Source organism: Planococcus citri, chromosome 5 (genome assembly GCF_950023065.1).
Source record: "Planococcus citri chromosome 5, ihPlaCitr1.1, whole genome shotgun sequence".
Lineage (NCBI taxonomy): Eukaryota > Metazoa > Arthropoda > Insecta > Hemiptera > Pseudococcidae > Planococcus > Planococcus citri.
In genome coordinates, this window is record NC_088681.1 from 35,850,346 (window position 1) to 35,875,296 (window position 24,951).

The 24,951-nt window shown below is 35.4% G+C and overlaps 1 protein-coding gene across 4 annotated transcripts in view; it reads left to right on the top strand.

Annotated features, from left to right (window-relative positions):
• Positions 1-24,951, top strand: part of LOC135849053 (discoidin domain-containing receptor 2-like) — a 285,224-nt gene that overhangs the window by 222,355 nt on the left and 37,918 nt on the right. For all 4 annotated transcript variants that reach the window (XM_065369197.1, XM_065369194.1, XM_065369195.1 and 1 more), the window contains exon 3: positions 23,646-23,748. In XM_065369197.1, coding sequence (XP_065225269.1) covers positions 23,646-23,748 — 103 coding nt within the window. The remainder of the gene's footprint in view (positions 1-23,645; positions 23,749-24,951) is intronic.

The following is a 24,951-nucleotide window of genomic DNA, read 5'->3' on the forward strand; positions in this document are numbered from 1 at the left end:
TACTTGAATACTATTTACAATTGAAATTTTTTCGGTGGCAATGTGTAGATACCAACTCGGGCATCACGTGCATATAGTTTTACGTCCCCCAACCCCCCTCCACTATGGGTCAAGCCCCCCCCCACCCCGAAAATTCCATCGTCGTGGCTTGTAACCACTTTCAAATTTGTGAACTTCATCTTCAAAAATTGATTACAATGTCACTTTTTCTGAAAAAAAAAGGATACATATTATTGCGTGATATCCAGAGTAAATGATAGGACCAATACAAATTTTCAGAATGAGACTTATACCCTGAAACCGAGGCCATAAAAAGATATAACCAGTTTTTGATCCATCGCCGTGGCCAATTTTTGTTAATTTTTTCCTGGCTCTCCTACCTATTCGACTTTTTTTGCGGTGAAATGGCTACACTGTATTGTTTCAGTGATAGCAGTGCTGTGCTCATTTCACAACCATCAAGGAAATATAGTCAACCGTTCTCTGAATGGTAATCTGGGAAAATTGTACAGATTACCATTTTTCAGATCCATCGCCGTGGCTTATCATTCTCACGTTTAAAAGAGACATTTTTTTTCTTGAAAAGAAAGAAAATATTCAAATGGTAAGTTAAAGTATTTACTTTGAAAATTGAAAAATTATTGATTCTTTTATCAGTAAAACAAATTTTAGTTCTTTTTTTCTTACGTCGTGGATAGTACAGTTTGGTATTTCGTCGTGGCTATCGTGATTTTTTGTCCACGGCGAAGGATAGTAACGCGATGTTGCTCTATCCATCGTACATAAATCCTCAATACCTACGCCAGCAATCTTCCCAATAGATACTCACTTCCCAACGGGATAATCCGGAAATGGAAGATGATTTGTGTAAACACTCGTCTAATTCGAGTTCGTTATAATTGAAAAATTACCATCGATCATGACAACAATGCAAGCTCCATTGTTATCAGCTGTAAAAATCAACATCTTCGGCTCGCAGCTGCTGCTTCAATCGAGTATTTCGTTCGACGGCGGCGTTGGTTGGCGTTGCAATTCCTGCGAGACCTCGATTACACCATCTCCATTTGTCAGCCATCAACTATACGCGCAGAACGATTAAGAAAGGCGCGAGGCAATCTGGTAAATTGAATCGCGTGGTCGGTGCGAAATTTCCCCAACTTTTTCCTCGCGTCCCTTATGCGGTTGATTTGTCATTTGTCGACGAGCAGCCATCGAGATACCCATAATGGTTAAACAATTCGGTAACGTGGCGGTATTATCGTAGGATAAATGTAGATATAACAAGTGTGTAGTGCGATATGACAGCGACGGTGTGAGAAAAAAAACATAGCAAACAAGAAAAATAGACACGTGACGACGAATCGACATGACATCGTGTTTCCATGCACTAAATGACACACGGTGTGCCATCGAGAAAACGCGGAATAAACGACAGCGATTATTATTTTCCTCGAGGGGACATTATATTCACGAGTACAGAGGGACGAGGGTTATGCCAGCTCATCGGTCATTGGTTTCGAATAACGTGGCGGTTAAATGTGAATTACAATAACATGTCGAGTAGATGTCAAATTCGCCTTACGTTAGCCATACAAGTATAGGAAATAATTTTTAAAAACTCGCCATAATAGAGCTTTGAAAAAACCTCCAAGAAACACTAGGTCATCAACCCAATACATACGATACCGATCCAATCATAAGTCCTATAGAGTAATGAAAAAAATCCTACATAGACCTACGTTAACAAAAAATACTGAAAAGGATGATCAAACCTTAGCTTTTATCATTTTCCTATTCGGTCACCATCTCATCGTATGTACCTACCGAAAGATATACCTATTAAGATTTCGATGGAATGTTTTTTCGAATGTCTTGTTTGCGTGTACGCGAGGTTAGAAAAATATAAAATAATTCGAGTATATTCTATAGAGTTGCGGTGTTTGATAAGGCGCGGATACAGAGATGATGGATGGAAGCTTCTATTCGTACTAATCATGATTGATGCAGATACTGTATTTGTGTGTTTGAAAAGTAACTTTATCGTACACATAGTATACCTAGCTATACTGCAGGAGATTTTGCTATAGGTAGTTCAGATTTAACCGCTTAGCTTGTATAAATGCTTCAGCTTCACTGCTGCTGGTGTATGGTACATCGTCTTTTTAAACAATAGTTTCAGAAAAACGTTTCGTTTTATATGGAAAGATGCTGAGAATGTGTGCATTTTTTTTACCTTGGTACCTTCTGAATGGCGCAACATCTCTGTTGTTTGCTTTTTCAAAGGTTCGCGAACAAAGGTACCACCGTGCTAACTAAGAGCGCCTCTTCAATTGCTGCCCTACCTTTCTTCATGTTATACCTACTATAGGTATACGAGCTACACGCTTTATACCGATATTAAAATCTAAAAAGGTGTATAAAGCTTGTTTTTTGTTAGATCTTTGATGGATTAGCTGCTTTGTTGGTGTAAATTTCCTAATGACAAAACGACCCAGTCGACTGGATGTGTAGCTTTAACTCAAGTATTATGAAAGCTCCAGCGCAGTTTTATTAATAAATGTTTTACTCGACTAATTGACCTGAATACGAACTATTGTCGAGTGAAATTTCTCCTTTCGTGAAGTTTCTGCGGTAGATTTTACCCTGCCGTCGTCTTTTTCCCAAAGTACACATTTCAGATACCACGAAAAACATGCTGAAGGTAGGTCTATACCTACGTAACTATAATCTGTAGATTGCAAAGATCTCGCCATATCTACTTTTGTACCCTACATCCATTTTACACAATAAAGATTTGTCGTATCTAGACCAGGCACTTGAAACATTTTTCTTTGATTATTCTTCCTCGTATTTGTCGCATGTGACGTGATTTTTTTCGATCTGTTGTCATTTAGGTAATTTTTTTTGTTGAAAAGAAAACTGGAAATCAGATAATTTTTTGATCGACGGCTATAAGTGGATAGGGAAAAAACATGTCGAAGGTTTCGACGAAAATTGGCGAGAAAGTTCATGTTGAGTGAGATACTAATAAATTGAGATTCAGAAGATCAAAAATATCTAAGAAATCTGAACATCAACATTCCCACTCATACGTTTATTAATAAAGTCACATTAAAATGTTCAAAATTTGCCAAAATTGAAAAAAAAATGAGACTCTGACTCTGAAATTTGGCATAATAATTGTGCTGTATTAGAAGCCAAAATTTTTTAGGCACTGGACTGGATATTCGCCAAAAAAAATTTGACACGTGTTTTCAGATGTTCAAGGACTATTTCCAAGGTACCTATTTTAGGTTTCGGACTCCTCAGAATTTAAAATTTAGAAATGAATGATGAAAAATTGCTTTTGATAATCTTGTCGAGTTAGAACGATTGTATCATGCCCTTCCTCCTTCCAGAAAAGTTTTTTGTTTTTTGTCTATTCAGAAATGGAAGGAAAGTTTGAAAAAATTCGTAATATCTGTATCAACGTTTTTTAGTAAAAATTTTTGGAGTGCATTCTGAATTGAAAAAAGAATTATTATATTTTTTGAAAATACTGGAGAGAAAACGATCTCAGGGTTTTAGGGCCTTGAGTTCTCAAGGTTTAGACCCCCCTCCCCACCTCTTCGGACTAGAAATCGACATTTTTTTTATAAGGCATTATTGCTTTTAAATTAGTGGTATGTACATATTATGTACTCGTATTACAAATTAGGTGGCTTTTTTTAAGAGGCTCCTTTTCTATTTACCTACACATTTTTTTTTTGTTTTTGGTGTGCCAGGCGTCTGCAGGACTCAAATCCTAGGACTTTTGAAAACTTGTGAAAATTAAGAATTTCCTTACAACAAAAATCAGCAAAATTTCTATAATTTTTTTTTTTGTGAAAAATGCTGTGTTGAAGTTGTTTAAAAGTAACAGCTGAAGTATCAATGTTTTCAAGTTTTAAAGTCAGAAGAATACACATTATTGGATAGTAAAATTTTCAGAATTTCATCCTCGCTTCTTTCGGGCATTTAATAGGTGCCTACATACTACTACCTACCTAACTCATTTTCTAGTACCTACCCTTTTTTTTTTTTTTTTTTGAGTGAAAGAAAATATGAATTTCATTTTATAATTTGCGGAACACTTTCATTAAACAATCCAAATTTGGCCAAATTGAAGTGAAAAGCTGATATGATTGGTTATGGTGTCAAGCCAATCTAAAACCTTTAGAGGATTTTTAAATTTCTGCTTCTGGTTGTAGAAAAATTACTTGGTAGGTACTGAAAAAGTTAAAATTAAATTCAGCTTCTGTAAATTCGGATAACCACACTATCCTTTTGTGACCCTCTCGATTGTCTCTGCAGGTTCAAATTCAGAATTGGCTCGCCTCAATTTTTTACCTTTCCAACCTATTGGTTGTGGCTTTGAGCGATTCTGGAGCCTCCAGCAGACTTTTTAGTTAAGTATTCAGTTCTGGAGAAATTGGCATGAAAAGAATCAAAATGGAATTCAACTCCCAAGAATTTGGAAACACCATCCTGTGACCCTTTTCACAGATTTAGGCACAAATTTTCACTACTTCTGCCGGTGCAAATCCGTAGCTCAAGGATCTCCAATCGACATTGAATATAAAAAATAGGATGTGAACAAGAAGTTCTGTTTCTACCTGGATTTAATTCAATTTTGATTTTGCTTTGTTCTCTTGAAAATTATACCTACCAGATGCTTCTCCGGTGAGAGTAAAGATAGATAGTAGAAATTTTATCAATTCACTTTGCATTTATTTGAAATTTGCTTACTCGTTTTGGAACACACTGTGCTTGGTACGTAGACATACCTATACCTACCAAATTAGTTGGTACCTTTACATACTTGACTACATAACGATGTAGAATTTCCGCTGCAAAACATACACGAGTTATACAATACATATACATAGGTACCATTAAAAAAAAAATAACAAAAATATACAACCTAACAAGCAGAATTTGATAGGTACATATGTTAGGTAGGTACCCTTGCAGTGAGCTCTTTAATCAACGATGAGAATATTACAATTAGATCAAACACACGTTGAAATTCATATTATGCCTACGGAAAGAGAAATGCTCTTGTTTTATGGAAATGTCAGGACTGATTTAGTATCTGATTCATATGTCGAGCAAATCAAAATATACCTGCGCTACGTAGTAATATACTCGTAGCAATGCGAAATTACCCTAGCTGTTGCAGAAGCAGCCATGAAGGCCACATACGCGAAATGAGAACAAAAAAAAAATGGAAATTTATAGCGAAAGTGGAATTTACGTCATTTTTAGCTGAAACGTCTACGTTTATTTGATTATTACGAAAGATGAAAGTACAATATGTGTGGGTGTGAGCAAGAGAGGCGAAATGATCGACGTGCTTGCCTTTTTTTTCCTGATACATGTGTGTGTTTGTGAGAACCACTTACGAAGATTTTTTTATGTTTTATCAAAGCTTATATGTACGATTTGGAAGACGGCTAAAAAGACTTCAACCTTGCATGGGTTTCGAATGGTAGATTTGCTGTGCTTTTTTCCCACTTGAGAGAATGTTTGATCCTTTTATTATGTCGTAGCTTATGCGGGTAGCTGACCTATATTTATGGTGACTTGATTTCTTTTTCGGATCCGTTTTCCTGGTGAAGCTGTATAGTAGGTATACTTTTCCCCTGGACTTTCTCAACGATTTCTTTACAGCGTATTTTTCTTCGGCCTTTTTTTCTTTTATTTGTTTTGTGTTGTGTTCTCATATTTTGCTATGAAATAGATATTTCATTATTACTTTCAAAAAAAAAATATACCTATTATTTTTTTAAATATCCATTGTCTGATTACAAATTCTTCTTATCAATACGAAAAAGCATACAAATTTAATTCTATACAAATTTTGCCTTTGTCTAAAATTTAAGAAGCTATTCCTAACAAGAAAACTTTTTGAACTGGCCCTCTCTGATTTGAACTTAATCAAGTTAGATTAAAATAGTGTGTCTTAAAACCCTCGTAATCAAAATTTCAAATGCTAAACTTGAGTTTTGGATGTTTGGTGAATTTTTGACCATTTCAAAAATTCAAAAAAATTGTTTCTAGGGGTATCTTTAAGCGTTTCCATAAAATGTAATATTTTTAAAAATTGACCAATGTGAATAACTTCTTCAATTCAACTCCCTAACACTAACAACTACTAGTTTTGAGTCATTCTGGAGCCTCCAGGAATTTTTCAATTTTCTCCAGAAACTGTAAATTACTCTGGAAAAGCCAGAAATGGTCTTGAGCACCTATACCCTTGGTCGGTGCTTATTGGGGACCCTCTTGACCCAAGTTATATGTAGTGCTTAAGTTCATTCTAGCCTTTCCAGAGTGATTCAAAATTTCTAGAGAAAATGGAAAACTTGCAGTTTGGCAAATCTTCAGCTCATTGAAAAATTCACCAATTTCAAACAAAAAAAAATTAATAATAAATTGAAATTCACGAATTCAAGCTTGGTGATTAATAGCCCCATCCGCCTTTTCTTTTGATTAAGCTGCACCGTCAAACCGAAGTTGGTTAATCTGGATTTCGAAAAATTGCAAACATATTACCGGAATTTCAAATGAACATCTGAAAGCCCAAAACTTCGAAGCTGCATCGCAAATCGTTTTAAAATTCGTTCTAGTACGAAGAGGGTTGGAAAAATGCTCGGCATTATCAAATCCTAAGTGAAAATAAAACACATCAGAGTGACTGGCACCAGCTCAACACAGCTCAGCGAACCCTACGTGCATCGAAAATGCATAGATACCACACATCATACAATCTCGGCTGAAAATCCCAATACCGTAAGAAGGATTCAACCTAAACTCCATCACGGTTGTCAGTTTTAATCGCGAGCCAATGTTTGATAAAACGATCGCCTTTTTTTCTTTTTTCAGCTTTGTTTGCATCGTAGTATGGTAATCTACATAAACCACCTCGCGGCTGTCATATTACGCGAACTGCTTTTTGAAATGCTTAAATAAATAAATGACGAGACTGTGTGAGAGGAGAGCAGATATGTATTTTAGCAATGCGGAGATAAAACGCAGAGCAGAATTGAGGGATGAAATGACCTATTATAATATTTAAGACAGTTGCCGGAACAGGGCTCGTCATAACGCATGGGAAAACACGTATGCTGTGTATGGAACAACGTCGGCGTCGCGTCGCGTCGGATGCTGGAGAAGGTAAAGCTGTGCGGTGTAAGGGGGGTAGGGAAGGGAGAAAAGGCCATAGTCGTACACACGTATTCCCATGTGTCGCGTATTCCCATATTTTTTCATTATGACGTGCATTACATCTTTATTTGGATTGTCCACCTGCGTTCGAGGGGTTTTTCTTTCGCCCATTGCACGTGATTCTGAGGAGCATGCTGTAAGACCTCTTATAAGAATCCGGGGTGCGGTGGCGACTGGCGAGGGCCATCGAGAATTTTTTGCGTACTTATAGTATTATATCGATAAATCAAACAATTAAAAGGTCGCAATTACCTACTCGATGGGTAACGACGACATGGCTGCAGCGTGAAATAATTTGCAGTCGTTATTTTCACCCTCTAGTATACGTATAGTATATCTGATGTGGTATTTTAGCTTAAATCGAGATGAAGACAGAGATGGCAAGAGAGTGAGGAAATGTACAGTACACGCCGTCGTCTATTAAACAAGTTATTTATTTCGGTCTAATTGGAGCGCTAAGTTAATATGCAAAAGAAGGCGCCTGCTGGTGTTTGTTTCTCTATATGAACGTGTTTTTAAATACGACTGCTAATTTGCTTTGACGTTTAGCGCGCCCAAAACCATTAATAATTTTCAAAAGCTCGACAATGCGCACCGAGCGCGCCGCTTGTTTGCGATTTAATAAAATAAAACGCGTTTATAAGCAGAGCCACATTCGCGTAATTTGCTTATTAAAATTAACTCGCAGTCGTTTGGCGTTTTAAAAATGGCAACTTTCGTACTCGCGAACGTGTCCTTCACCTTTTTCGAAATATCTTACGTAGGTATGCTTCATCATCTTTTCGACTGGGGTGTCAAGATACGTATAGGTATGTGCAACCGTACGAGATGATTTTATTAACGAATTTGCCCTTGCTCTAGATTTTCCTCCAGGATTACCAATTGCTTTTTTGCGATGTCGATGATTTCAGTGCAAGAGGGATGCTAAGGGGTCGACTTCAAAAAATAAATAGGTATTCGAACTTGGCAACTTTGAATGGGAATTGACACGTTACATCACATGTTACCTACATCGTGTTTTCATCTTGTTTTCATAATTTTCTTTTCTTTTTTTTTCTTTTGCTTTTTTGTTTTCACTTTTTTTATTGTCTTTCTTAGATTAGATTGATCCGGAAATCCGGAATTGAAAATAAAAACATGATTTTGTATCTACTTATGCCAACTTACTTCACCTAATACCTACTTTTAAAAATAAATGAAGTTCCATATTTTCAAGTTTTTGACATGAATGTGTTTTTTGCGACTGGACAGGAGTCTGTTTAACATTTTTGAGATGTCAATCCACGTCACGCTGGCTTTTAAAAACGAAAAAAAAATGTATACATTTCAACATTTAGAGTACTATTTCTTGTAAATTAAGTACAGGTGATTTTTTGGTAAATTACTGGTAATTTTTTGGTAAATTACAGGTAATTTTTTAGTAAATTACAGGTAATTTTTTGGTAATTTTTTGGTAAATTACAGGTATTTTTTTAGTAAATTACAGGTAATTTTTTAGTAAATTACAGGTATTTTTTTGGTAAATCACAGGTCATTTTTTGGTCATTTTTGGGTGAATTACTGGTCATTTTTGGGTAAGTTACTGGTCATTTTTGGGCAGGGCCGTATTTACATATAGACAGCATAGGCAGCTGCCTAGGGCGGCAAATTTTAGGGGGCAGCAGATTTTTGCTTAAAAAATAAAAAATAAATCGTACGAATTTGGCAAAAAGTTTCATACGGAAATGTTCGGATTTTTCAATTTTTACCCCATACCTAAAACATGCAAAAATATAGTTTTTTCGTTTCTTAAACCCATTTTTTTCAAAAAAATTTTTGCTCTCGCTTCGCTCGAGCACTTACAGCAATGCTTTTGTCCTCCTTCTTCTACAATTATCACACGCCACGAAAAGTTCTCAGATAATTACCTCTAATTTCAATTTGGTTTTCCACGCGGTCAAAACCAAGAGATGTGTTTTTTAAAAGGTTTTTTAGCGTATGAAAACGTGCAGATTTCATTTTTCATAAAAAATAATGTTACGGATTTACAATAGATTTTTTTGGCTGCTAGCATTTATAAAAAATGATAAACAAAATGCAATGTTTCTAATATTTAATTACGTACCTATAGGTATATTGATATTGCATATATCAGTTACGTTTTTTTATATTTTGATTAAGAATTGAATTAGGGGTGAGCATAAATTTTCACACAAACCAAAAAAAAATTGGGGGAGGGAGGGGCGGCAAATTTTTTTCTGCCTAGGGCGGCCTAATGTTAAATCCGGCCCTGTTTTTGGGTAAATTACTGATAATTTTTGGGTAAATTACTAGTAATTTTTGGGTAAATTACTGGTAATTTTTGGGTAAATTACTGGTAATTTTTGGGTAAATTACTGGTAATTTTTGGGTAAATTACTGGTAATTTTTGGGTAAATTACTGGTAATTTTTGAGTAAATTACTGGTAATTTTTGGGTAAATTACTGGTAATTATTTGGCAAATTTCTGGAAATTTTTTGGTTTACTGGTATTTGTTTGGTAAGTGACTGATTCTTTATGGTAAATTTTTGGTAATTTCTGAATTCTGATACACTGAGTTTTGATAAAAGCGATATTTTTTCATAAAATATTATGTAATTGTATTTTTTTGTGATAGTGTTGGTAGGTACTGTAGGTAGGTACCTAATTTTGTAAATTACAAGAAGATACTTAATTAATAGGGTATCTGAAATAGGGGCATTAGTGAAAAAAAGGTTGATTTTGTGAAAAACATGCGTGAAGTTTCACTTGTTAGTAGGTATGTACCTTTGGGAAAACAACACCGATTTCATTTTTACCAAAAAAAAAAAAAAAAATGCTTAAAAATGGTCAAAAGGTTACCTATACTTAGGTACTCTAATAATATCTCTTTGTTAGATAATCAATTTCACTACATTTACACATTTGACACATTACATCATTCATGAAATATAAATAGGTACCCAAGACCGAAAGAAAAAAACAACCTATTTCGAATTCGTCCAACAGTTTCACGATACGTACCACTTACACGTTCGTATCATTTTTCAGTAAGCATTTTCTGTGGTAAACTGAACGATTCCGACGTTTTGCTGAAAGAAACATGTAGAGTAGAACATCCCCAAACTCATCATCCCTTTAGCAAAAAATTAATCCTGTCATGATGTTAAAACTTCATCTTCTGATGGTTTATTTATCCTGTGGAAAAATACTGATGAAAAAGTACCCAACATATAGTGAGCCGATATAGGCACCGAAAACGTTGGCAGAATAAGATATTACACTCGGTCGAGAGGGCTAAATAATTAATTGAATTTTTCATTTTAAGAAATTCAAGCTTATAAACAACCAGCGTGCCTCAGATGGGAAAAATAACTGCATAATTTACCAGCGTCAAGTCGTGATATGAGGAATAAAAAGTTTGGATTTCTTTACCACAAAAAAAAAAAAAAGCTACCTACAAATACTTTTTGACATTAACTACCAACATAGGTAACATTTTAGGAATGAAAAAAAAAAAACTCTTTTCGAATTACAAAACTAGAGGAAAAAATACCTAGTAAAAATATTTTAATGAAAAGCCTTCTTCGTAGGTACATTATGTTTGGAGTATGGTGGCAGTTAAACTTAACGAATGCTTTTTAATAATAAGAAAATAATATTTCGGCTTAAGTACTTACCCTATTGCCGAATGTTCTGAAGGGTGTTGCAGTCGAGTTTGTAAATTATTACGTTAATGTTACTAAGTTTATGTTTTTAGGTGAACTCTGTATTAAATCCCTCTCTTATTTTTTTCTTTCTTTGAATTGGGAAATCCGTTGTAGTGGTAACTCTTGATTTTTTTCTCATTTTAAAACTCGTAGATATCAAAAATACTTTCCTTCATGCTTCCTTTGTCTCATCTGCGATCCTTTATTTCTTTTTTTCATCATATTCTATGATCCAGATGATGAAAAATGTGATGTACAATTGGTTTTTCTCACATTTTTTTATTTACCTTTTTAGAAAATTTCAAAATTTTTTAAACTTACAGACAATTAGGCAAACTTAAAAATAGTATTTTGAGATTTACATTTCTTACCAAGTTTTTTTGTTATCATTAAGCATCCTTTTCAGTCAACTCGTCGTCGTGGATTTTTACACTCAGATAGCTAATATTTTATTTTGTTTACCTGCCTATTTATTTTTTGCTATTTTTGAATCTTTCGATAATATAGCCAAGGTTTAAATTAATCACTATTAGGATTAAGCTGTAACTGTCATTAGCGTATTTGGGCAAAATATATTTCCTTTGCTGTCATATTATAAACGTTTCACGGCTGTTTATCAAAACGAGACAAATCTGCCAAGTGAATTCATTTATCACCATTAAGCCATGCCAGAGATGCACCCAACTTCGCTTTAACTTCGCAACTAATAATCCTCGCATTATAATAATGGCACGGCTTACCGACACGGTGTGCTAGTGTTTTGTTGTTAAATAAACCTTAGGTACACAACCTAAATTATATGGAGAGAAATGATGTTTAAAATAAAATAAATCAAAATCGTTTAAATTGAAATTTCAATTCGTTAAATGATACTATAATAGTACTGTCTGTATATAGGATGTTTAATCATTACCAGCCAATTTTATCCCTATGTAATCTTTTTCTTTATGTAATAGAAAGTTGCCCATAAATCATATTTCAAACGATGAATTTTATTTAGCCATGTTTTGATATCTACAGTTGGTATAGGTAGGTCTAGGTATGCTTATCTATACTTTGGTTTCAATTTCAAATCATATTGATTTATATCTTTTAGTCATGATACCCTCATACTTTTTTCAATACAAGCGGCAAAGGAAAATTCACAGCTAATACGAAATGAGATTTTAGAAACAAAAAAAAGAACAAGACAAGACATCCGAGATATCTAATGTTAGTTCTAAAACCAAAAGAGACACGCGCCGGAGCTGAATTACGCGTGTATAATATGTTGCTAGGTTAGGTTGAAGAATTTTGGAAATTTTGCGGCTTTCTACACGATTAAATCTGCAAGTAATAGTTTATAATCTTCTCGGTACAGTAGTATTTAACGTTAAATATTAATTTCTATTGTTGCTAAAGCTAACGCCGCGTTAAATGGTTAAATTCGCGAATTTATTCTTCTCTTTATTGCAGAAACAATGTAAAATTCGCATTGTTGTCTACATAGTTTCGTTGACTATTAATTCGAGAATACGTCCGCGTACTCGTACACGTAATAAAGCCCTTGACGTGGAATTACAACCACCGTCGTCCCACCGTTAATATTATAATCGCGCGATAAAATTACTCTAAAATAAGTTGAACGACTTAGAATGTCCATGCTTGAAAAGCACGTACCCTATGTTTTTGCCAAGTGCACCAAGTTGGACCGTAGTAGTCGTCGTCGATGGACGACTTTTGTGGTCAACAGTACAAGAGAAGGCCAACTTTGCCTCTCATCGTCAGATTTACATAGATTTCTCAAGATTTCAGGGTTATTGAGCGGAAGCGAGAAATTAGCTGAGAAAATAGTCTCCAAACAACGTACGAGGTGCTGAGATCAACAGCGATTCGGAATTTGATATTGAAATTAAGTATGTACTTCAAGATGTCATTGTATTAAATTTCTCAAGATGTTTGTGTTTGGTATAATGAAACTAAATTGTGGAAAAATAAAATTCAGTTAAATTTAAAATGTAGGACAAACCTAAAAGTAATAATAACTTTTTTTGGATGGATGATCAGGCCTACTTTCAGAGCTTTCTATTCAATCAAATTTTTATGGATAGAAGGGAGGAGAAGGGAGGAGTCTTGCTCAAGCCGAATTCACCACTTTCCCTGCTGCATACTAAAAATTCGAGCCCTTGTTCCTTTAAGCATCTATGGCAGTTTCCACTTTTGTACCATCTTTTCAGAGTCACCTGGTGTGTTTTTTTTACTGTTTGTTTGTTTAGTCTAATTTCACCCCTTTTCAACAGGTCCTTTTTTTTGGAAGCATGAAATTGGTAATTTTGTGGGGCTCCATACAAAAGAGCCAACATATCATTTGGGGATCCAAAGAAGGTTTTTTCTTGAAAAGGGGGTTATATTGAACAAATTGAAATGATGGGAATGAAATATTTTCAACAAATTTTTCCTGATTTTGATTTACTCTCATTTTTTGTAATTTTTTTCAACTTTAAGGGGCTCCTTACCTACTAGGGAGCAGGGATGGAAGAGCCGGATTTTTTGAGGAGCTAGAGCTAGAGCCAAGAGCCAAATAAATGAAAGTGCAGAAAAACATCAAGAGCTCTCTTGCAAAAGAGCTCCTTATTTTACTCAAGAGAGCCATCATCATAAGGAGCCTTTAACCTGGAAAGAGTCAGAGCTGAGTGGGAGCCCACAAAATTTTTCAGGCTCTTTGGCTCCCTAAAAGTAGAAAAAAAAGTAGAAAAATGCGCACAATTTTATCAAAAATTCAACTTTCAACTCACATTTGTGAAGAAAATGAAGAATTTCTACGTTTGTTTTCTCATTAAGAAATAAAATGAAAATAAATGCAGTATATTTTCATTTTTTTCATCGTTTTTCATGAATTTTAAATTCTAATTTAAAGAGCCAAGAGCAAGAGCTGGAGCTGGAGTGGGAGCTGAGAAATTGGAAGAGGAAGCTGGGAGTCAAAGAGCAGAGTTGGAAAGAATTGAGAAGCGAGCAAGGAGCCAAAGAGCAAGTGTAAAGAAAAAGAGCCAAGAGCAAGCCAGAGCTAAAACTTGCGGGGAGCTGAGCCAGACCCAAGAGCAGGAGCCCTGAACTCAAGGCTCTTCCATCCCTGCTAGGGAGCCAATATCGTTTGAAATTTCAAGGAAAGTTTTTTCTTGAAAAGAGGATTATTTATAAAAAATACTGATGTAGAAACAAAGAATTTTCATAAGTAGAACTTTTTCCATTTTTTGTTTTTTTGTAACTAGGTAAGTGAATCACGGAATCAGGTTTTTTTTATCTTCTGCTGATAAGATGGTAACACTCGGTGGCGTAGTGGGATGAGCCATGGCTTTCTGAACAAGAGGTTGTGGGTTCAAATCCCGCTAGAGATGCAAGCGTTAACGTGTAATGTATCATCATATCTATTGTAGTGCATATAACATCTATTACATGTTAAGCTCCAAGCACCAGTACAGCAGAGGTAACAGAAATGCACGCAATCTTGTGCCAGTATCTAAAAGCTGTAACTGGTTTGAGCACCTATAGGTAGCTGATTACTGAACTCAGGGTTGTAAAAACCCAGCTAGCGATGTATCAGCTACTCTATAGATAGGGTAGAAAGCAACTGGAAACTACTACGTGTTAGCTCAAAAAATGTCGATTGCCTAGAATAATCGCTGTGGCATAGGCATTCGCCTCACCCTGTTAGGGTTCCACTTAATGCGATTTCCAATGTCCTGTAAAGGATATGGAACCACTACGACGACGATAAGATGGTGGGTGAAAATCAACAATGACAAATCTGAACATGTTATATTTTATAATCCAAATATCAGTTACACCCCCATGTTCCTAAATGGGCAAATAATATAAGAAAAACCAAGCGCAAAGTACCCTTGTACACACTTGGACAGAAAACTTACATGGAGAACCCAAATTGAAAAGAAACGAGATGACGTTAACTTGAAGCTGTACGTAATATGTAATGCATAATGGCTACTGAGTGAGAAAATGTCGCTTCAGAATATGTGACGCAACGCGACAAAATCGACCTTTGAGCCAAAAATACGTTTTTGAGTTATGGGGGGTTAAAGTTTTCAGTCCAGTTCTGCTCATTTAGCGGAAGCACTTGCGTTCTAATCAGGTTCTCCGGCTAAACTGAGCTTAACATAGTCTTGGATAACGTTTCTTGCCTGTTTTGTGTGAATATCAGTGGGTAAAATGGTTATTTACATTAATACAGGGGGCTCAGTCGTGATTGCGCTCATTTTTTTGATTTTTTTTTTTTTTTGATTTTTTTATTATTTTTTCAATTTTGAAATCGATCTGGAGGCGAAACAAAGCGTTCTATGAGAAAAATATATCGAGAAAAGTTGTACAGAATTAAATTTCTAAAAACCTACAAGAGGTTTATTTTTCTCCAAAATGCATAGTTTTTCCGTTTTTCTCAAAAAACAAAAACCTCATGATGATTACCATAAAATTTCTGTTTTTTGAGAAAAACGGAAAAACTATGCATTTTGGAGAAAAATAAACCTCTTATATGTAGGTTTTTGGAAATTTAATTCTCTACAACTTTACTTGATGTATTTTTCTCATAGAACGCTTTGTTTCACCTCCAGGTCAATTTAAAAGTTAAAATAATGAAAAAATCAAAAAAAAATCAAAAAAATGAGCACACTTCTGACTGGATTACCATGTATATGGAGCTATGCAAATCATAGGGACTTCTGGGTGGTTTTAAATGATTTTTGAATGTCCGAGTACCAAAAATCCGTCAAAAAGTGAAAAATAATTTTTTAAGCTCGAAGGTCGAGTTTGTCCCGTCACGTCACATATGCTGTTGATTTATAAAACAATCATTAAACCAATTTGGACCTATAGAGTAGATGTCTGCAAAGGTGGGGTATAAGCCTGCAGGCTTGCCCAATCCGACCCTAGATTTTCGGGCAAAAAGCCAAACCCCGCTGAAAGCGCGATATGAGTATGACATTGTCGAGCCCAACCCAACATGAATGCATTGACTCATTGTGTAAGTGTTGTAAGACATTCCCTTGAATGTAATTGAAGAGCTCTATTCCAAAGTGGGTTAAGTCATTTTTTTCACCAAAAAATGCATTTAAAATTTTTATTAACTTACCTACTAAAATTTGTTCTGTTTTGAAAGGTCGGTGCACCTTTCCTTTCTTTGGACATGGAACAATTGCTTGTTGAAAAAATCACTTTGAAAAACCGATGACTTAACTCACTTTTGAAGTAAAAATCTCTGTAAAACGTGCTTTTTTAAAAAATGACTTAACCCACTTTGGAATAGAGCTCTTCAATTGTGTACTGAGCTTGAGAAAGCCCGACAAACCCGGCCCAAGTTGACCCGGTTTTCATCAGGCTCTGCCTGCGGGCTTTTGGACAGGCCAGTGCAAACCCGTGCATACCAATACTACAGAGGACCGTTTTGGAGAACAGCTAAAAAAAGTAACATTGAAAAAATATAGTGATGCCAGAATAAATGGTTGCATAAAGTCACCTGTGCACCCTGGGACATTCGCAAAGATCAAATCCATGGGGTCCTCAAGACACCGAGTGTGATGGCAGAAATTTGTAAATTTGCAATAAGATACCACCAGCAACTACCGGACCAGCCAAATGCCAAAGCAAGGCAGCTAGTGGATGCACTGCACATTCTGACAATTAGAACAATATAAAACACATGACTGTATATAATCTACCAGTCTACCTACCATACATTTAAAAATTACTTTAGATAGCAATCCCTAGGAAAAGTAATAAAATGATGTTGATGATGATCCTTTGCTGATGCATTCCATTTGATATACCAGTTCATCCTGCCTCTCGTGCCCGTCTTCATTTCACCACTGCAGCGAATATAATTTCAAGCAAAAGCTGCTGACAAGCGAATAAACTGACTTAGAAATGAAGTTCAATAGTAGCAGAAATGTCATCCCATTTCAAAGCTGGCTAGAATCGCATCGTAGGCCACGATATACATCATAAATTCAACCGCATTGTAAAACATTACGAGGTGTACGATTAATAAGTAGAGTGTGCTGTTAAGATGGGCGTTAAAATGAATGAAAATAGCAGGATACTCAGTGTATATATCACTGGTAACCGCAAAATGCATTTAATGGATATATACAAGTAAAGCAGCCACTAGAAACTGTATACTTGACATAAAAGGGTTTCTCCCAAGAGACGGGCCAGGCCTTTCTGTATGTGTAGGTAGAGGTACGCGATGGTGGGTTATTTTCGTGTACAGAATCCATTTCCGATGAATGCGAAAGTATATACACATAGCATATACACGGTATATGCTGTAGGAATGGACTGACGACGCGGCGTTAAGCCCTGTAGGTTTATCTCATTCTATATAGTAATTAAATATCGTCGATGTGATGTCCTCTTCTCCTCCTCCTCCTTCTGCTTTTCCAAACAGTACAAAGCTTCATAGCTTCGAGCAAAGGTATGCACATCGAACGAGTTAAAAAGTCACCCGAATGCGAGGTTAAAGAAGCGAAAAATGATTCAGGTGTGTAGCGCGGCCGGGTCTTTTGTTAGGTAAACCAGAACTTTGGAGAGGGCTGAAAGTTCGCGAGGAGTCGATTATCTCGCGATGAATAGCTTATACTTGAGAATGTAAAGCGAAGATAAGAATACGAAAAGCTTTGAAAACGCAACTGCAAAAAGAACGCCCGGGCAAAAGGCTGACAAGAAAACCTTTTATAAATGGATACCATTAGTCAAGCAGTTCTAACCGTCATTTTTCTCAAATGAAAAATTATTAATGCCGTTTATAGACTGAATACAAGATGCTATATAGTTACAAATGATGGCGAAACGTAAAGCAACAGTCAACCAATGTTATCGCATTTATCAAAAATTCTAACCCAATTTGTTATTACCAAATAACAAAAACGAATCGGTATTAATTTTACTGGTAATCGTCTCGCAGCCGAAGCGTAATCATCGCGCGGTCGACTTTTTAAATTATTTCGAAATTCGCTTCTTGATGAATTAGACGATTAAAACAACTCGTATTGTACAAAAATGATGGGCTTTTTTCTTCTCCAGCACGGTACGTAGCGCAGATGCACCTTAATGAACGCGATTTGTTCCGTGCTCCGACGTGTTTTAATTTACCGAGAAAACCATAACCGCGAAAACTTACCAAGCTAGATTGCAGACTATGTAGTTTTTGAGAGAATTTTCCTCGAATAATCAATAGCTATTGCGGTCCACCTCTCCCCCCCCCCCCCAACCCAAACGCTGGCAAATTCTCTCGAGTTTTTATGAGACAAAGGTTTCATTTCATCGCAGTAAAAACCATTGCTACCTTTTTTCCAGTGTTTCTATCGTGACTTACTTCATCGCAAATTTTATTTATGTCAAATATTCCAACGACAAACCTCCCTTAAAACGCAAATTCTCAGTTTCGCAAAATACCTGGGAAGTAGTTATTGAAATACAAGAGACCGTATTGCACGAGGAAAAATCTAAACCGTTAATTAAACAAACATAAAGTGTGAATTAAATTTTCTCGGATACAGATTTCTAAGGGCAACGAACGAAAATTCGAACGATACTTGAGGGTATCCTACTAATAACCTCGAGTGCGAAAAAAAATGTAAAATTATTCATTGTCGCGTATAATTTTATTTGAACGTAATCAACCACGTAAGTACATAGCTACCATATACCCCATATTTCTAAATGAGCCAAGAGAAATATTCATCGTAATTTTGATCACCGGTGTTTAATTTAATTTACATTTTTTTTTCTATCCTCGGTCTGTTCCATTTTATACGTCTACCCTACACCATATTCTAGATACTAGCTCGTTTCCCTTCAATCAACCATTTACGTATGCGTAGGTATGTATAATCTAAAAAGGTACCCACAATCGTGTGCGTCCGTATAAATCTTATTTAATTTTTGGCCACAGAAAAAAAACCGCTCGCTGGTAAAAATTTGAATTTAGAACGTTCTGGTATGTATATCTAATTCGTTTCTCGTAGATGAAAAATCTGCTACACGCGGAAATTGTTATTTTTTATACGTTGAAAAAAAATCAAAAATGTAGTTGTATGCGTGCGAGAACATATGCACGTTTATAAATCAAGGCGATAAATTTTTCAACCGGAGTTTCGCATTAAATGGTGACGATTTACAGATGAATTTTTTAAATGTGAATTTATTTCGGATATTTGTATTGTTTCATCTGATGCTATCCATCTTCTGTAGGTATAGTTTTGTTTGCCATACGGTTTGTTTTTGTTTTTTTTTTTTTTTCATAAAACAGGAAAAGAGTTGAATAAAACCTAGATAAATGAAAATTAGATTGGGTTCAGGGTGTTCCAATAAACATGTAATACGATGGAATTGTAGAGAAATTTGATTGTAAATAGATAGATACATATTTTCATTTTGACGAATTATTTATGAGATGAATTTTTTAAAAGAATTTGCAGAGTTGTGGGGAAGGAGGGCAGGGTGACTGGAAATCAGAGAGAGAAGTGCCTAGTCACGAAAAACACAAAAGGACTGGAAAAAAATACTTTGATTAAAAGTCACTTTGAAAGTGTTTCTGTATTGTCAGGATACCTCATTTGAGATCTGAAAAATATTATTAAAAGATGTTATCTCGGGGTAGTGGTGGGAGAGGAATTGACCCATAATGTACAATTCGATGAATTTTTTATGACCTCTCTTGGAAACATTGAAAACTTCAGTTTCAATGAATGCACCGATCCAATTAACATAGACTATCAAATTCAGGCTATCCTAATAGTTGCCGGTTGCCTTAATACTATATTATGTACTTGAATATTTGTATTTCAAAATTTTGGAACGGGGAAAAGGAAACTCGAAGTAAACACAGGACGCCAGGTGGCCTTCAAAAGCCAGGCAGACAGGTCAATGACCTTTGGAAGCCAGATAGGACTCCAGACGAGCCTCAAGAGCCAGACAATTAACGGGTCTATGACCTTCGGAGGCCAGACAGGACTCCAGACAGCTTTCAAGAGCCAGATAGCTTGGTCAATGATCTTAGGAGGACACACAGGACGCCAAACGGCGTTCAGAAGCCAGGCAACGAGGTCAATGACCTTCGGAGACTTGACTAGACTAGAAGCCAGATGGTCTACAGGAACCAGACAGACCGGTCAATGACCTTAGGACGCCAGACAAGACTCCAGCTGGTCCTCAAGAGCCAGATTAGGAGGTCAATGACCTTTGGAAGCCAGACGGGCTCCAAGCAGCCATCAATAGCCAGACGGAGAGGTCAATGACCTTGGGAAACGAGACAGGACTCCGAACGTCCTCCAAAAGCCAAACAAGCCAGTCAATGACTTTAAGAGGCCAGACAAGACTGTAGCCTGCTCTCATTTGCTATGGGCCATTTTTGAGATTAAGCCAGCGAAAAGCGATCAATGACGTTTCTGAATAATTTGAGGACGCTGAGCACGAAAATGACGTTCATTTTACATTTTAACTTGTACGTAGGTACCTAGTTTGTGAGATAGACGCAATTTCTCACAGAAACATGCGCCCTATACGACTCAAATGAATAGCAGATACGGACTCGGCGACCTGGAATTAGACGAAACCCACTTTCAAAAGTGGAAAAATAATTTCTGGAGTGTTAATAAAATTGCCTAACCAGTTTGCCGTAAATACGAAGTGCATTATTTTGCCCAAAAAATGACACGAGACTTTTAAAAACTTGAAAAAATACTTATATCAATTTACAATGTTTATACTTAGAGCATTTATTTGATTTTGCAATATTTGATCTGACTTTTGAGAACTTGGAAAAAATTGCATTAAATTCCAGACATTCGGCCAGATCTGAAATTGTCATTAAGAATTAAATCTATTTTTTTACCCATGCGGTTGCTTAAGTATACATGCCATTGGAAAATTCGAAAAAATCAGTTATAGTGTTACCGTTATCTCACCTAATGAACTTTAAAAGCTCAAATTTTGGTCAGAGAGAGCCCGGAGAGCCGTCTAAATACCCAATTAGCCGGATCCGGCCATTTGGCGTCAGAAAAAAATTTAGATCGAAAAACACAACTTCATTTCTAGTTTAAGTTGATGTTTTATTGGTAGGTACCTATGAAATGAGTAGGTATGCTACGTGTTTTTCAGAGTTGCCCAAATTTTTTGGCGGCGAATTTCTCTAATTGACTGAAGAATTCCCTCATTCTTGATTTTCTAAACCTCACGGTACCCCAATTTTTTCTGATGGAAGGGATGCAGAGTCAAGCCCCAAAACTACACTACACATTTTAGCTTCTCTGGTCAATCAAGATGAACTCCAGCGATTACTCACATTATTAAAACATGCATCGAAAAAAGTCTAAAAATCCACTTTCTATTTAAAAAAAGGGGCAAAACTCCTCAAGAATATTTTTCTCGACATTTTGAAAAGCCAGACGTTTCTCATTTTAATACTCGATTAAATTAAATCGTATCGTTGTGGTTGCTCATACATCAAGGAATTCCACTTGAAAACGCAACTCAAAAAGCCAACACAATGAAATTAATTATGCAGACTCGGTACCTAGACCTATCTACGTGTAATTTGTACGCATCATTTATGGTGACACTTCACGTTTATAAATGTGTATAGAAACACCACTGAGAGTTTACCATTTACAGGAGAAAGTTCATTAAAAATGAAACATCTCGGAAAGGAAGAACGTTTGAAGAACGGTAGGGTGACATGACACAGATGGTATTAAGCATCCTAAACCTAGAGTATCAAGTTTAAATTTCTTTTTCATCATAGGTATAGTCAAATAGTAAATATTCACGTACCTACCTACCTACGTTTCTGGTAGGAATTCTCTCATAGAAGTTAAGAACTGAAAGATCTTAAGTTCCATGGAGAGAAAAAAAAGCATAACAGCTAAGAAGTAGAAACGAAAAAAAAAAACGTAAAAAACTACCTAAATGGATACTGAGAAAGAAAAACGTACCACTATAAGTCATTCTGTTTTTCGCGGTGAAAATATATATAGAAGCTTTTATGTCGCGCTACCTTGAATTTTTTCTTTAATTATGAATAATAAATATTTATGACAAGTTTTCACTGTGACCTATTTCAAAGTGAGGGGCTTTTTTCGCCTTTATTTATATGGCAATAATTATCGCAGTTTGTTAATTTAGGTACTCGCAGATGGTGCTTTTTGTAAGTATGTATTTTCACTTTATAGCCTTTTTTTTTCTGGTCGTCATAGTAGTAGAGTGGCAAGAATTAATATTCAATACGGGGACGTTTTAATATTCAGTAAAAAAAAGAAAGCAAGGAGAAGAAGAAGGGAAAAAAGAAAAAAAAGAGCAACAGCTTAACGTTGGAAAATTTTTCTTATTTTTGTACTTAGTACAATGATCGATCGGGTAATATTTAGGTTTAAATAAGGAAAATATGTTGAAAACGAAGTGAGCTCTCTCGTGTGCGGTAATGACGAATGTCCGATTGCGTCGTTTAGCTCTATAACAATACGAAGGTAAAGGGGGTAAGAGGAACGAAAAGGGTTTCTGTTTGGAAAAAAACATCACGATTTTCGCATCGGACGTATTAAATTTTTTCACACAAAACTAACGCTCGAACGAGCGTAACGAAGCGATTTTCGCGAGTTACTTTCAATTAAAGGCCACACTAAGCGAAAAAGCTCGAAAAACGCTGTTTTTAAAAAGCTTTCCGAATAAGAAATTTGCCAAAAACGCGAGAAGAACAGCGTGGAAAATTGTGTTTCGAGCGAATTGCACGTCGTTGTGCATTTTATCAATAAAAGTTGGAAAAGTAAACGCCATAGTGGAGATGTGGCGAGTAAAAAAAAAAAAATATACGAGATGGGATGAGGTAAACTCTTAGTCACGTTTGTACAATGTACATTTTTCAGTTTTTCCAAAACATTCGGCATAAGATAAGTAAGATTCTTGCCGCGTCACATCCTCTCTCGCCTCACCTTCTGTATCCCATTTATCTTAGGTGAAATTACTTTTTCGCCATTCATTCCGGTATTTATCATCTACCGTTAAACAGTTCACCCTACACACCGAAGTCACGCGTCTTTAAGTTAATCATTTTTTTTTCTCACTCTTTCTGTACTTTTTTCCACCAGAAGAGGTACTACAAATGCATGTATTCTAACGTCTCGTTAATCAATTTTACACAGTGTTAAATATGCACCCTAGCGAGATAAAAGAATCAATTATTTTTATTGCAACGAATGCGGTAATAAAGATAATTTAGCGTTTAATCCATTAAGGGAGAGAAAACCTATGCTTTTTGGTGTTCTGGAGTCCCCTCTTCCATGCATGCCTCATCCCACGCTCGCACCAAATTTGTTGTAGGTATTACAGGGTGAAATGGTTGGTGAACTGGGGGAGTGGGAGGGATTGGATGCACAATACGTATACTCTAGATATAAATATCGTGTTATTGGGTGAATACAAATTTTTCCACGAATAGGTAGGTATTTTTTTTTCTATAGGTAACGTTTTGATTTTGTTCTGTTGAGATGAAAAATATTTATGATTTACTTTCTACCTATCGCGAATCTACTGCTGAATATTTCGCATTTGTCGAACGAATAATATTTCAAATAACAAAGGTTATTCATTTTAGGTTCGATCGAAAGGTATTTGTTGTTTATATTTTTTTTGTCTGTTTTATTTTACAGGGGAATGCGATGCTCCGTTAGGTATGGAATCTGGAGGAATTCCAAGTAATGCTATAAATGCTTCGTCATCGTATGTTCCAAATGTGGGGCCGGATTATGGAAGGTGAGTTTTTTTTCTGGATTTTATTGAAACTTAATTAAATACCCACCTAACTATTATGAAATGAAAATCAATTTTTAAAAGGGTGGAAATTATTGAATATGTACTTGTAAAAGTAGTGATAATTTACTGAACAGTGTAATGAATTTCGTGTCCAGATAAAGTTTAGATTAAAAGAATATGCAGAAATGCCTCACTATAAGTCAAAATTTTAGGTGCCTGAACTTGAATTCTCAAAATTTTGAGGCATTTTTAGTGATCAAAGAGGCAAAGATGAAAAAAATTGACATTTTACCTAGTTGGAGCTAGAAAGCTGAAACCTCTTTAAAATCGATGTGAATTACTAGATACTTACATACAAGCTCACCTTGAAAATTAGGCAGAATTTATAAAAAGTGTTAGGTATAAAGTAAATTTTTTACTCATAAATAATATTACCTGTGTTGTTTTATGAATTTTGATCAATTTTTGAGAAGAAAAAACTTTTTGAATTTTTTTGGAATAATGATTTTTTAGAATTTAAATCTTCATCATTTTTCAGAATTACGACATCACTTGAGGAAAATGTCATACAAGTGCTCAAAATCAAGTACAAAAAAATTTTGAATTTTAGGAAAATTGCTTAAAAATGTATTATTAGAAGTGTCAGGGAAACATTGATAATGAATAAATTATTTTGATAAAACATTGTATAAGTGGAAAAAATTCAATAAAATGGAAAAATCGAGCGAAAATTGGAAAAAATTTTTACGAATCGAATAAAAATGTCATGAAAACAATTTATAATAAATTAATAGAACATCGCAAAAGTTGAGCAATATTCCACAAGAGAGAACAAATGATCAGAAATGTGAAAACAAATTTGATGATGAATAAATTGATAGTAGAACATTGTAGAAGTCAAGCAAAATTCAATAAAAGTGTATAAAATGACTGAATAAAATAGTGGCCAAAAATATTCTCAACATTTAGTCAAATTGAACAAAAATCACATAAAATGCAATACACAGAAAAATTGCCATAAAAGTCTCAGAAAATTGTCAAAAATTTGATCAAGTATCAATAAAATTGCACTAAAATTGATGAAAACTGAAAAAACATCGTTAAAAACTAAAAAGCAATTTCACTTCAATGATTTTTCACGGAATTTTTGCCAAGTTACAATGCCATTCAAGTATTCATTTTCAACAGCTGTTTTCATGACAT